Source organism: Vigna unguiculata, chromosome 10 (genome assembly GCF_037176805.1).
Source record: "Vigna unguiculata cultivar grain cowpea cultivar isolate G323 ecotype 2 chromosome 10, ASM3717680v1, whole genome shotgun sequence".
NCBI classification, from domain to species: domain Eukaryota; kingdom Viridiplantae; phylum Streptophyta; class Magnoliopsida; order Fabales; family Fabaceae; genus Vigna; species Vigna unguiculata.
In genome coordinates, this window is record NC_140801.1 from 50337634 (window position 1) to 50350928 (window position 13295).

Sequence of the window (13295 nt, forward strand, 5' to 3'; positions counted from 1 at the left end):
TTCCGTGTGTTTATATTGCTTTATTTGGAAAAGTTGTAGTTCATTCCTTCCTATTACTAAGTTTGGTTTTTCTCTTACATTATTAGATTGAACAATAAAGTTGATTAATGATAAATAACTTGATTAAAGAATAGGATGAAAATCTTATACTATTTTAATATAAAATACATAATACCAATTTTGAGTATTAATCTTTATTTAAAAATTCAAATTACTTTTTTTCTTTGTAAATTTGAAAAAAAAATATAACTCTCCTACTTTCCATAATATAATATTATTATATAGTTTAACATTTCAGAAATAATTTTACTTTATCATCTAAATAAATCAATTCTTTTAATTAATTAGCGTTTGAAATATTATTTTCGGAGACATACCGCCTTTTAAATTTATAATACTTAAAAGAAATAATTTTTTAAAATTAATTATAGCAAAATTAATACCAGCGAATTCTCTTTAAACTAATTAGGTTTTTGAAATTTTTTTTCCATTAATTTTTTTTTTCAACTGAGTCCTTACAATTAACTCTTTGTGTTAAGTATTTATTATCTTGTTGACTTGGTTGTGGTTTGATGCGATTCTTTGATTTTAAAATTTTAAAATTTTATGATTTTATAAGACATCAATCATAAGCATTGCATTGTCTAATTTCATCATCATCCATGATATATATTTGTACCAATTAAACTCAAATTAAATTTTGTACGCGTATGATTAAATTTTGTGAAGTTTGAATTGCAATTCACTTGATGAGTTTAACTATCAAATTATAATTTTATAATTTTATCAAATTATATACCATTCTATCAATCAATCTCTTTAATGTACGATTCAATAACTATTAACATTGAATTTTATTGAAATTTGGATATAATAAAAAAGTGCCATGATTCAATTAACAAATATGAAACAATAATGATTTGAGTACACTCTCAAAAGTTGTCATTTAAGCTTTAATGAAAAGAATTAACAGACAGTCTTGAAACCATGTTATTAACAAAATATAGAGTTCTAAGACATAATTGAGCCTAGGTTTGTTTAATGATGATGAAATTGACTTATCATAGAGGTAAGTGAGACAACCACCAGCGTAAATGATCAACAACTGAACGTATATTTATTACATATAAGCGAAAAAAGAAAAAGAAAGTTATGGTGGTTTTTGTTTGACTGAGATTCTAGTTAGGATAATGATATTTTAACTCACTTTTTTTTTTAACCCACTATTTTAATCACCGTTAGATTATCTATTTTAATTCTTTTTAATGATGTGAGGTGATGATCTAATGGTGATTAGAATGATGGGTTAAAAGTGGATCAAGAAAAGTGGGTTAAAGTATCATTATCCTTCTAGTTAAGTTGATGGGTAGATTTTGTGTGTGCATTGGGCAGAAACTTCTCCCTGAGTTCAGCAGCATCAACCTCACCAAAGTGTTTCTCAGGAATCCAATTTCCACTCTTTGGATCTCTCATCCAAAACTTATCTTCTTTATTGTCATTATCTGATCTTGGTTTTGCTTTCACTCTTGTGCCTTCCATTTGCATCCTTAAATTTTCTGTCACAACACTACACCATCGCTTCGTGCACCGCTGCCTTTGTATATTTAACATAAAGAACATACGTCGAGTGACATTATTAGAATCATTCATTATACAAAATATTAGAGGAGAAATGTATATATAAATTATTTTTGACTTTGATTTCTAAGTAATGTGAAACTATTGACAAGCAACATATCATACTTCAAGTGATCTCATTAGAGTCGATCACTGTATATACAAAATATTAAAGGAAGAAAATATATTTAAATTGTTGTTAACTTTGAATCCTAAATAATGTGAAATTATTGAATGTACCAAAATATATAATACAAACAAATTTATGATATTGTCTTGAAGTTTTGTGAGAAGGAATTATAGTGATGCAAAGTAGGAGAAAAAGAAGATGAGAGTGGTAGGGTTAACCTGAGAAGGAAAGAAGAAGTGTTGACAATAATGTTGGCCATGAAATGTAGAAAGTGAAGGAGAAATTGGAGAAAGGTGTTTTTTGAGGGATGAAGGGTTGGTTTGGAAGAATGAGTGTTATATAAAGAGAAATGAGTGAGTGTGTGGTGTTTTCAGAAAGGAACATTAACTCAAGCTGTCATTCCTTAAGAATATATATATATATATATATATATATATATATATATATATATATATATATATATATATATATATATATATATATATATATATATATATATATATATATATATATATATATATATATGCTGAATCCATGCCATAATAGAATCTGATATAATGCTTTGATAACTTCTGTCTCATTTCTTAACTACTTCTAATTAAATTCCTTCGTGGGAATGTTCTTTTCTTTAAAAAAACATTATAGATGCTACCATGTAATTTTAGCATTTTGAGTTAGAATCTTCTATACTAACTTTCTCAAATGTGTTTTACAGGACTTCTCTTCTTAAATTGTTAATGTTCCATGACATGGCTTTAGAACAAGTTTTTCTTCTCCTTTTGCAAGGCTTCCATTGGTTCTTGTGTTTTTCAACCACTCTCTGATGGAAAATTGTTGTTTCTGAACAAAAATATTTTTTATGAATTAAAATATTAGTTGATTGAGAATTTTAAAAATATTAGGGCGAAATTGATTACAACTTGTAACTTAGTATATTAAACAAAAGGATACCTAATATAAAATTGATTGATGGATAGAAAAGTTTAAAAGAAACCTTCCATGGTAAACGGGGACTGATTCCTGATATAAAATCAATTTTATAGAAACAATTTGTATTTCAGAAATAATTTTACTTTATAATCTAAATAAATAAATTCTATTAATTAATTAATTAACGTTTGAAATGTTATTTTAAGGGACAAATCGCCTTTTTAATTTATAATACTTTTTAAAAAATAGTTATTTCAAAATTAATTATGCCAAAATCTAAACTTCTCGGTGTTGTATGATTAGTAAAACTACTCACTCAACAACTTGTCGTATTAAATATAACGACGTAATTAGATTCTCTGTTCGATTGCAGGGACAAAGAGAATCGGTATTTTTTTTTTTCTATTATGCAGCTCGTATCAAAATATCAGGAAATATTTACAAAATATTTTTGACATGTGTTTCAAAACATTAGAACATATCCCAAATGCAAATGGCAAAAGCAAGTTTATTCTTTTTTAGTTAGAGTATGGAATGCATCGTCATTAATAGTACTCCTTCAAAATTAAAAAAAAAAAGTTAAAATTTACACGTCAGTTTTAAGTGAAGATTATATATTATATCCATTTTTTTGGGTTAAATATGTTTTTATGTTCCTGAACTTTGGCTAAAAATTAGAATCCGTCCATGATCGAAACTTTGATAAATTTTGATTCCTAACCTTTAAAAATGAATGAATATAGTCTTTTTAAGCCAATTACGTTAACTTTTTTCAACATGTTGAATGTATTTTATGTTAATATTGGAATTGTTCACACCATTTGACACATTCTTGGCTCAATATTTACTGAGAAATGCATTCGAAACAAAGAAAAAAAATTAACAAAATTGGATTAAAAAGACTATAATCATTCATTTTTAAAATTTAAGGACTAAAATTTATCAAAGTTTCGGTCAAGAACGAATTCCAATTTTGGGTCAAAGTTCAGAGACTAAAAACATATTTAATTTTTTTTTTTTAATATCATGTTTCTTTTTTTTATTGGATGTGTAAGGGCGGTAGATTTTTCAATAAAATCTAATACATGATAAAAAAATAAAAAAACGAAAGCAAGTTTGTTCTTCAAGTTTCATTGGACAGCCCATTCACAGAAGAAAAGGCAAAGTTCTAACAACAGAATAATTTAGACTTAAAAGTAGAACTAAAAGTGATTCTAAGTAAACTAAAAGTCTTAAAATTATGTTACGAGGTGCTGATTCTAATTTTGATAAAATAAAAGTGCTACTTATCAAAATAATCTATTGCCAAAAGATTATTCCTTCTGTATTCAAAAGTTGTCTTCCTTGTGAACATATGTACATTTTTCTTTCTTCTAATTGACATTACCCAATCAAATCTAACAACCAAGAACTAGTATTTTGAATATAATAAAAAGACTTGAAAAAGATATGTTAAATTAAATCATATAAACATTATCAGTGCACAAGTCTATACACATTTTCCTCTCAATACAATAGGACACTCGTAATAAACTAACTCTGAACTCACAATGGAGAGAGTTTGATGTGATGGGGATCCGAAAGTGGTATGAGTTCCATTATCTGAATTAGGAATTTTCGTTCCCCTTCATCAATAACAAAGGTGAAAGGGGTTCGCCTAATCCTAATGACATTTCTGTTGATTGACCTAATTTTCATTTTTTTTTTTCATCCTATATTTTACTAATCTATCTAAAACATAGAGTACAGATAAATCCAGCAAAGCAGGTAACTAATTTGTCTGCTCTTCCAGAAGAGAGAAACCATCAAAGGAGTCGTGAAGGCATTGAGCCTTGAGAATACCCATTACCTACATTTTGTTTCTTCTTGAAATTTGTAACACTACAATGAGGACATATATATTCTAGCCCATCTGTTTTTGCATAATCCTGCAAAAGTTGTGAATTAAAGAAAAGAACCTTAATATAATTAAAACCAAAGTGATATTATTTTTCTCTATATAACATCAAGACTCATCGTATATACAATAATTCTATGTGATGAAGTAGTACCTTAAATGCGCCTAGACCCTGCCTTCTGTCACAGCCAAAGTGGGCCCACTCACCACATATGCCACAATTCACCCAATCACCAGCTGCACTACTGTTTAGCAGTAAAGATTGTATATAAAAATTATATTAGTTGTTGCTCTACGGTTGCCAATCATAAAGTGAAAGATAAATTACGACTCTTAAAATTATGAGACTGCATAGCTCCACTGACTTAAAAAATATTAAGTACAAACCTGTGACACAACAAGCAACATTCTCCATCCACATCGTCATGTGCCAATTCATATTCTAAAAGGTAGGTCTCATAATGTCTTTTCAGGGTATTTCCAACACCCTGTAGAAGAAGACACAAAAACCCTTAACCAGTTAATTTCACATAATAAAAAAAATTCAGTCAGAACATAATTTCTGAAGTAGTCAAAGAACTTCTTATCAGTGCAATCTTAACTTCTCTGCCAATATAACTAACAGTGTTTTAAAACAGAGGCATAGCCAACAACATATGATTATCAGTAATTAAATCAACGCCTAAGTCAAAGGCCCAAGCCATAAAAATAAACTGATTGTGCGCCATTTTTAATGTTTGGAATGAGGAACAGAACAGAACACTGTAAAAGAAAGAAAGCACTAATGAGGTGAAGGCTTCTAAGGTAGGGTGCAAGCAACACTCAGTTTTGGGACCAAATGACTATTCAAGGTATATAGCCAACTAATAGAACTTACAGTCATCCTATTGGTAGTTGTGTAATTCCGCATCTTTGAAAAGATTTGCCCCTTCCAGTTGATGCCATTGCCAACATGAAATCCTCCTCTCGTAACCACCTAAAAAGACCAACAAATTGAGAAAGAAAATATACAAAAAAAAAAAAAAAAACTCATCCATAATCATTCTCAAAGAATATAGAGTCATCAACTCACCTCTTTATACAAATTGTAGAGATCAAGACGTTTTCCATTGAGTATGGCATCAGGGAACTCAGCAAGCCCTCCTTGAGGAATTAGGCGATTATGTCCCCGGAGAATTAGAAACTCCATGACGTCTTTAAGAAATTCCTCCTAATACAGAAAGTTACAGTAAAGATTAGGATAAAATGTCTTTATGGAATACAGACAAAAAATCACTAAAAGGAAAACAATCAGAAAACAAGAAAAGCTAGAGATTTCTTTTTCTTTTTTTTTTTGCTTTTTAAATATAGATTGTCATTGAATGTTTGCATCGTATATCAGTTGGCCATTGGCTCAGTATGATTTAGCAATATTTAGGTCTTAGAATAACATTCTTTTATGAAATATTGATCCAAAAAGATCATTAATTAGAAAAGGAAGATCATCCTTCAAGGATAGACAATTAAAATTCACATTAATGTTAAAACCATATAAGAAAACTCTCTTTGCTGGATGACAGCAACCATTTTCATCAACTTATGTAGCAATTTAGACGTTTCTATTTGAAAATTGTTAGAATAAATAGTCTTGAATAGGATTTATTGTAAGATGTTGTGTGCTTTGTGCTAGACCTAGTTCCTAGGTGTATATTTTCGAATTCTCTTCTCTTCTCTCTCATACATTGCATTTGATGTATGCCAAGTTATTATAAATATGAAATCCTAAGAGAGAGGAACACACTCTAAAACTCATTCTAATTCCTCTGTATTTTTCTCAAGTAAGATAATGCTATATTCAAAATAAAAACAGAGCACAATCCTCAAGTTATATATTTAAAAGAAATAATCCCTATAATTAGAATTTTGAATAAAAAATTGTCATGAGGCATAGGTTACAGCTCATCAAATTATCTTAAAACAATGGACAAAGGAAAACTAACCTCAGAGCACGTCTGTACTGGGCCTCTACCGCAACCATGCTTCTTAAGAGGCAATGGATTCAATGAAATAACCTGCTTAGATTGAGCTGCACTTGAAAATGATTTTCTGTGTGTTGCGGATGCTGATCCAGTACTCCGCTTTGCTGGGGCAATAAGTGGCAAATTAGCCTCAACTTGGCCACCATCAAAACCATCTGCCTCAGAAGGTCCACAAAAAGGTGTCATTCTATGGCGGCGAATGTGAGGGATTGGCCTCATTGCAGATACTTTTAATCTCTGTCTAGCAGGAGTTAATGGGGTGCTAATGCCATTCGCCATTTTTCTATCCTTTTCCTCTTCATTTACTTTACAAACAGCACCATGCCCTGCAAAGACACCGTCATGAAGACCAAGGCTAGCCCCTTGGCTTGGTTCACACCTTTTTCTTCTAGGAGGGGGTGGTTTCAACCAACCAGGGGGACTGCTAAATATTATATTATCTTTGCTTGTACCACTATCTTTCTCACAACTTTGATAAAAGAAAAGTAATCGCTCAGCGTCATTTTTCTCAAAAGAAGCTATAGGCAACCCCTGAATACTAGCAATACCGAGTGCAACTAAACTTCGATAAGAAACCTCAGGTGCTAGCTGTCTCAAAATCTGAAGGGAGCAACAAGACAAGCAATTATGAATCCGAATAACAAATATGACTAATGTAGAACTCCAATTCTTATAGGATGCAAACTTTGGATACTGAACTTATCATCCATGTATTTATGAAGAAGTCCTTGTTACTATTTGAGTTCGTTCATTATTAGCCATCCAAATGTAAATTATGCAATTTGAAAACAGGATAAGCAGGTGGGTCAAAATCGTGTGATTAGTAGAAACAATGATTACTGCTTGAAAGAATAAAAATGATAAATGCCAGCGTGCAAATCTTTGGTTATCTTAGATTATTAGCCATGCAAATGTAGATTATCCAATTTGAAAACAGGTCAAGCAGGTAGGTCAAAACAGTGTGATTAGTAAGGAATGATTACTGCTTGAAAGAATCACAATGAAAAATGCCAGAGTGGAACTCTTTGGCTATCTTAGAACCATTCTCATTATAATAGGGCTAAACAGAAGCATATTTAAAGAATTTGGTACTCCCATTTGAAAGAGGGAAGAAGATGAACACAAAAACAATGATGCAGCGTAGTTGACAACAAAGGTAGATGCCCGGTAGGAATACCACTATCTAATCATTCCTAGTACAAAATTTGACATCAAAGGTATTATAAGTAGAAAATGCAGGATAAAGTCTTAACATATAGGTTAGATAATCCCACAACAGAACAACAAGCAATGATTAAAGCATTGATGAATCCTAAGTATGAAACTAGCAAGAAGGAAAGACATCAAGAAATAATAACTTTAAGCAATAAGACATTAACAAAGATAACATTATAATAAAGAAGGGGAAACGGGAGGAGATGTTAAAACCTGCAAAGCCCATTGAGGAAGCTTCATGCAAATTTCAAATACAGGTGCTCCACAGGCAATAGAAGCAGATCTGCGAGGTTCAGAAATATTCTGTTTGTTTCCCTCATTGTTGAGTTGTGCATGAACTAGTTGACTCTTCTCAATTATCTCATTTTTTATATGACTCTCCAAGAGCTAAAAGGTAAAACAGATAGACCAAAGAATAAGATTTTAAAAATTAAAAATTTCAATATGTAAAGTATCTTGCACATTGTATATATTATCATTACACCTTATATGCGCGCTTATTGACTTGATGCTTAACAAAATAGTCATTAGAGAATTTAATGATAAAGAAAATGATAAAAAAACTGTGACATTCCAAAAGAAATGACAAATTATATTCTGAAGACAAAATGGTACTAAAAAAATCTTGAGATATTAAAAAAAAAAAAAGGAAAAAACTTACTCCAACATTAAGAAACATAATATATGTATCTATGCCTATAAAAAGTTGATGAGAGAAATGTCAGATTAGAACTAAAAAACTATTATATATCAGGGCAAATAGTGTTTATTCTTGGCTACATCAATAATACTTAAACAACAGTACCATAGATAGTTGGAGGGTACCTGATCATTAAAACAAGTTTGTGCACTGCCAGATACCAGAAGTGAGATATGTGCAGAACTACAAGTCGATATATCACATCGCATGGTCACAACTCCACGAGAAAAAGTGGCTGCCTGAAGAGGTGGTGGTGGGGCACTGTACCATAGCATAAAAAGATATATTACAAGGTGGGAAATCATATTCATCAGTTCAATAGTGAAAATCCATGAAAATACAGGAATTTGAATGAGAGAAACACTTTTCAAGTCATCAAATGCATGAGTATAAATCATATGCAAGTTATATTGACATACCTAAACTTGCCATGGAGCTTGCAACCTCGGATCTGAAAAGATAAATACAAAAGCTGAGAAAACCTCCCAATACACCATCTCAAGCAGACGTAAACATTGTAGCAAAAAGCTACAAAACAAGACATGGTAAAAGACTACTAAAATTACAGTGGGAAGTTGCATTTTATTATATTATATTTAAATTGCTCCTGAGGAAAGAATACACCAGATTCATAATGATGGCAGCAAAACAGTGTATTTTATTTCATTAACAGTAAATTTTTAAGTTTTATATTATAAGAAAGGTTAGAGATATCTGAAGATTTTGCTGGCACGGAGTTTTATCATCCAAGTAAGATATTTTAACTAAACATAAAGGTAACGTACTTCAATAGTTAAGAGAGCTCTGAGTCCATCCTCCAAAGATCTCAGCAATGTCTCGTCCTGGAAAGAAGCAAAAGCCATGTATAATCAGTAAATGATATCTAGTGTGGATGGGTGTGTTTATTTAAGCGCATTGTTACATAACAATCTTTTCGTCAGTCATAAATTGGTAAACATACTTTTGTTTTGTTCCACAACAGAGAAACTTATTTTCAACATGCATATGTAGGTGGGGCATGTCAAAATGTCACAGTTACCACAGACAATTTTCCTTAAATTAGCATCAATTTTTAAAGGTTTTTAGAGCACACTAATAGGAAGCAGAATTCCAAAGAAGCTTACAACAGTCGAAGGTGCACCACAGATAAGGAACCTCAAGTTCACTTCATCTTCATGTATCTTAATTGCAGGCAGAGTGCCTGAGGAATTTTCGTCATCATCTTCCTCATCAATCTCTGGAGGGTCAACATTGATTTTGAGACATTCACCAAGAAGGTGTGGCCCCATCTCACTAAGAGCACCATGACTATCAGTAGAAAGTAATTGGTTGTTTTGGACACAGTAAAGTTCAAAAGAGGCACGTGCAAGATGAAAAGCATCCCACGTATGTGTAGACGAACTGCAAAACATTGGAAACAGCACTAGATGTTAAGTACTACCTTGAAAATCTTAAAAAATCTACTTGAATTTCTCCTTTTCCGAAGAAAAGAAAGGGTCTCAAATATTGCATGGACACAGAATATGAGAGAAACAAGGCCCACAGGACAGTGTAAAGTGTCGCCCTTCATAGTTCAAACAAAAATATTAGTAAATTTTTTAAAGATTTACTTTAACAATAGATAAACTAGAAAAATTCCAGATTTCATAGGAAAGTATTCCTTTCATGGATGAGCCACAACTAGAAGCATATTAAACACGTATGCAATCATTCATCAATATGACTTCAATCAGTAGGACAATTGGATTTAGGACATAAAATCATTTCATTGCGAATGCACCACATGCTTGCAAGTTGCAATAAAATAAACAATATCATACCTCTGTACAACTGAAAGAAATGCTTGACGAAAATGGCAGGCAGCATAAGAAGAAATGGTATTCTTCCAAAATATAACATATGGGACTCCCTGCAAAGTCAATCCAATTAAATAAGCCAACTTTCACCATAGGATTATCAGAATGCAATGTTTTCTTTTGGTTTTTATCATCCTTCAAAAATTGTAGTTTGTTGAGTATTGATAGCTGAGTTTTAACAAGCAACTAAGACAAAATTACCTTAAGATGAAGAGATTCTGCAAAACTTTCACCATTTGGTATTTCTAAATAAACCTGAAGAAATCAATAAAATTGCATCAAATGAAACACCATACCCACAATGCCAACAAAGGGGAACAAATGTAAATCAGATAAACGTATTAGTTTTTATAATATCAAGAAACCTATTTGGGCAAAAAAAAATTCTTAATAAGAAATAGGCTGAAAAGAATGTTAGTAATTTTAGCGCACAAAATTAGACCTCAAAATTTTGAGACAAACACAATAAATTTCATGAATAAAGTGATAAGCACCAAAGAACTTGGGAAACCTTCACTAAGCTAGCTGTTAAGGGGGTAGAACCAAGTACTTGAGTAACCAACCAAGCATCCCATATTACTTAATGTGAGACTTAGTCATCCTATAATAATTATAATAATAATAATAATAATAATAATACCCAAATCCATGTCAAAATGTCTCCAATATATCACCAAGTTTCCATAGTCTAAATTCTTTGGTATCACATTGACTGGTCCAATACTCGTGGTACAAATATTTGTGCCATACAACTGATCTACGAAAATATAGAGAAAAGTTTCTAATATTCTTAACAGTATGCATTTCTAATTCCTTTATTTTTCCTTCTTTCTCCTACATTCTTAATAGTATGCAGATCTACTTCCTATATTTTCCCTTCTTTTTCCAAGGCTATTAATCACCATAATATAACAAGCAAGTAACAACACAGAAGCTACATATTTTACAAGCTCTCCATTTTCTTCACTGACCTTAATACACACACAATCAAAAAGTAGCTAAAAATTCAGAATACATACAGCCGTCGGCAATGTGGAACCAAAGAGCTCTGTGATATCTTCAGAAGTCGATAATTCCAATCCTTGCCAAACCAGTGAACCAACTCTGCCATTCTCTAGCTGCTCTCCTTGCAAATAAACAAAATTCGGTTGATACGACTCCAGCACTTTCCTAAACTGTTCCTTATCCGGATTCCGAAGAGTTTGAACCTGCATTAACAAGACATCCCCATCATGCTATTCCAGTGGCTCCCAACGTCAAACCAAAACCTACATTACATCAATGTGAATGCGTTAATCGTGCATACCTCAAGACGCCCTGCGGAAACGAGCTCAGGGAAAGGATATTCGTGTTGATTCTGTGAGGACTTGTGCTCCCCAAAACTGGTCCCACAGGTTACAGCGAGAAGAGTGCAAGAGTGCTTCGGAGCTCCTTGAGGATGGAACGGAAACATCGTTGTTCAAGCTAAACCGAACACCGTTCAGACAAGCACGCACACTGAGAAAACTGAAATTTCTGGCGTGTAAAGTTGGACTCCGACGGGACTCAGTTACGCACTTTGCTGCACCGGATAAAACGCCGTTGCGCAAAACTACGGAGGAATCGCGAGGGTCCGTTGCATAGTCGGACGAACAAAGAGAGGTGGCGATCGAAGAGAGAAGGCGCGGCAATGGCGGTGCGCGAGAAGAAGAGGATTAGGAACTGCAAGTATTAAAACCCTAAAGTGATGGATGGATTGGGATTGGAAGATGAAGATTGAACAAGAAGAAGATTGGGAAAACGTGATGCGGATTCGGGATTCACATCTTCTCATGTTGTTCTTTCTGAGGTCTAAGACGGCGTCGTTCTGCTTCCTAATTTAGTTTTTTTACAAAATTACACTGCATTAGTTCTTTCAAACTGGGTTAGTTAGTTAGTCTGTGTTGTTTCTTGACTTTTTTAGAAAATAAATCTACAAAAATATTTTCTTTTTAAATTAAAGATAAAGATAGATATTATCTTTTACAAACAAAATTTAAAATTATTACATGTTGACTGATAAAAAAAATAATTATAAATATAACAACTTTTAGTTAATCAATTGTTGTTATTATTTTTTTATATAAAAAACTAACCAACCACTCTTTTGTTTAGCATTGGGATTCCAAATAAACTGGCCTTTGCATATCATGGACATATGCCATAATGCCAAATGTTTTTTGGTACCATGGATATATATATATATATATATATATATATATATATATATATATATATATATATAATTCTATTGCTTTTATTTGACTAGATAATAAATTTACAAAGAAAATTATATTAGAATTAGAGAAAATGGTTAACTTAAAATTGATATGTTAGATAAATAAATAAATAAAAAAAAATACTTTGAATAGCATTGTACATCATATGCATGCACTGAATGTGAATTAAAACTATTGGAAATAGTATAGAATTTTAGAATGTAATAAAATATTTAAAAATTTGTAAATAAACTCATTTATATATTAATATTTATAACACAAAAACCAATATATATTATAAAAGTTATCTCTAGAGGAGAAAGTATTTTTTGCATATTAAAAATTATGAGTACATATCTTTTAGTGTTAAAATTATAAAATGCGGTTGAAGTTTTAATATTTATAATTTTCATATTTGTAGTTTTAATAGAATTTTAAAATTTATTTAATAGAGACGAATATACAGTTATAACCATAGTTGAAGTTCTTAAAAAAATGTTGCTATTTATAGGAACAAATATTTAAAATAGAATCAATCTTTTAAAACAAGCACTATATTTTACTCAAAAGTGATACATAATGTAAAATACATATTCAAGATAGAAAATTCTCACGATAAGAATAATAATGATTCATTGTTCTAAAACTTAAACACAAGAATAAGATTATATATTTTTCTAAACTTTAGAAACTGC

The 13295-nt window shown here is 31.3% G+C and overlaps 2 protein-coding genes across 2 annotated transcripts; both read right to left on the minus strand.

The window, feature by feature from the left end:
- Positions 1-1331: 1331 nt before the first annotated feature.
- LOC146883407 (uncharacterized) lies at positions 1332-2092 on the minus strand. Its single transcript, XM_085667557.1, has 2 exons — positions 1966-2092; positions 1332-1594 (listed from the first exon to the last, which is right to left on the minus strand). The coding sequence occupies exons 1-2, from the start codon at positions 2004-2006 to the stop codon at positions 1351-1353; spliced, it is 285 nt and encodes a 94-aa protein (XP_085523683.1). The 5' UTR covers positions 2007-2092; the 3' UTR covers positions 1332-1350.
- A 2023-nt stretch (positions 2093-4115) lies between these two features.
- LOC114167118 (AT-rich interactive domain-containing protein 4-like) lies at positions 4116-12204 on the minus strand. Its single transcript, XM_028052079.2, has 15 exons — positions 11670-12204; positions 11383-11571; positions 10565-10618; positions 10328-10416; positions 9632-9908; positions 9293-9349; positions 8927-8958; positions 8633-8768; positions 8021-8194; positions 6554-7192; positions 5647-5784; positions 5452-5550; positions 4962-5062; positions 4729-4819; positions 4116-4605 (listed from the first exon to the last, which is right to left on the minus strand). Exons 1-15 carry the CDS (start codon positions 11814-11816, stop codon positions 4483-4485), a joined length of 2346 nt encoding a protein of 781 aa, XP_027907880.2. The 5' UTR covers positions 11817-12204; the 3' UTR covers positions 4116-4482.
- Between the last annotated feature and the right edge of the window lie 1091 nt (positions 12205-13295).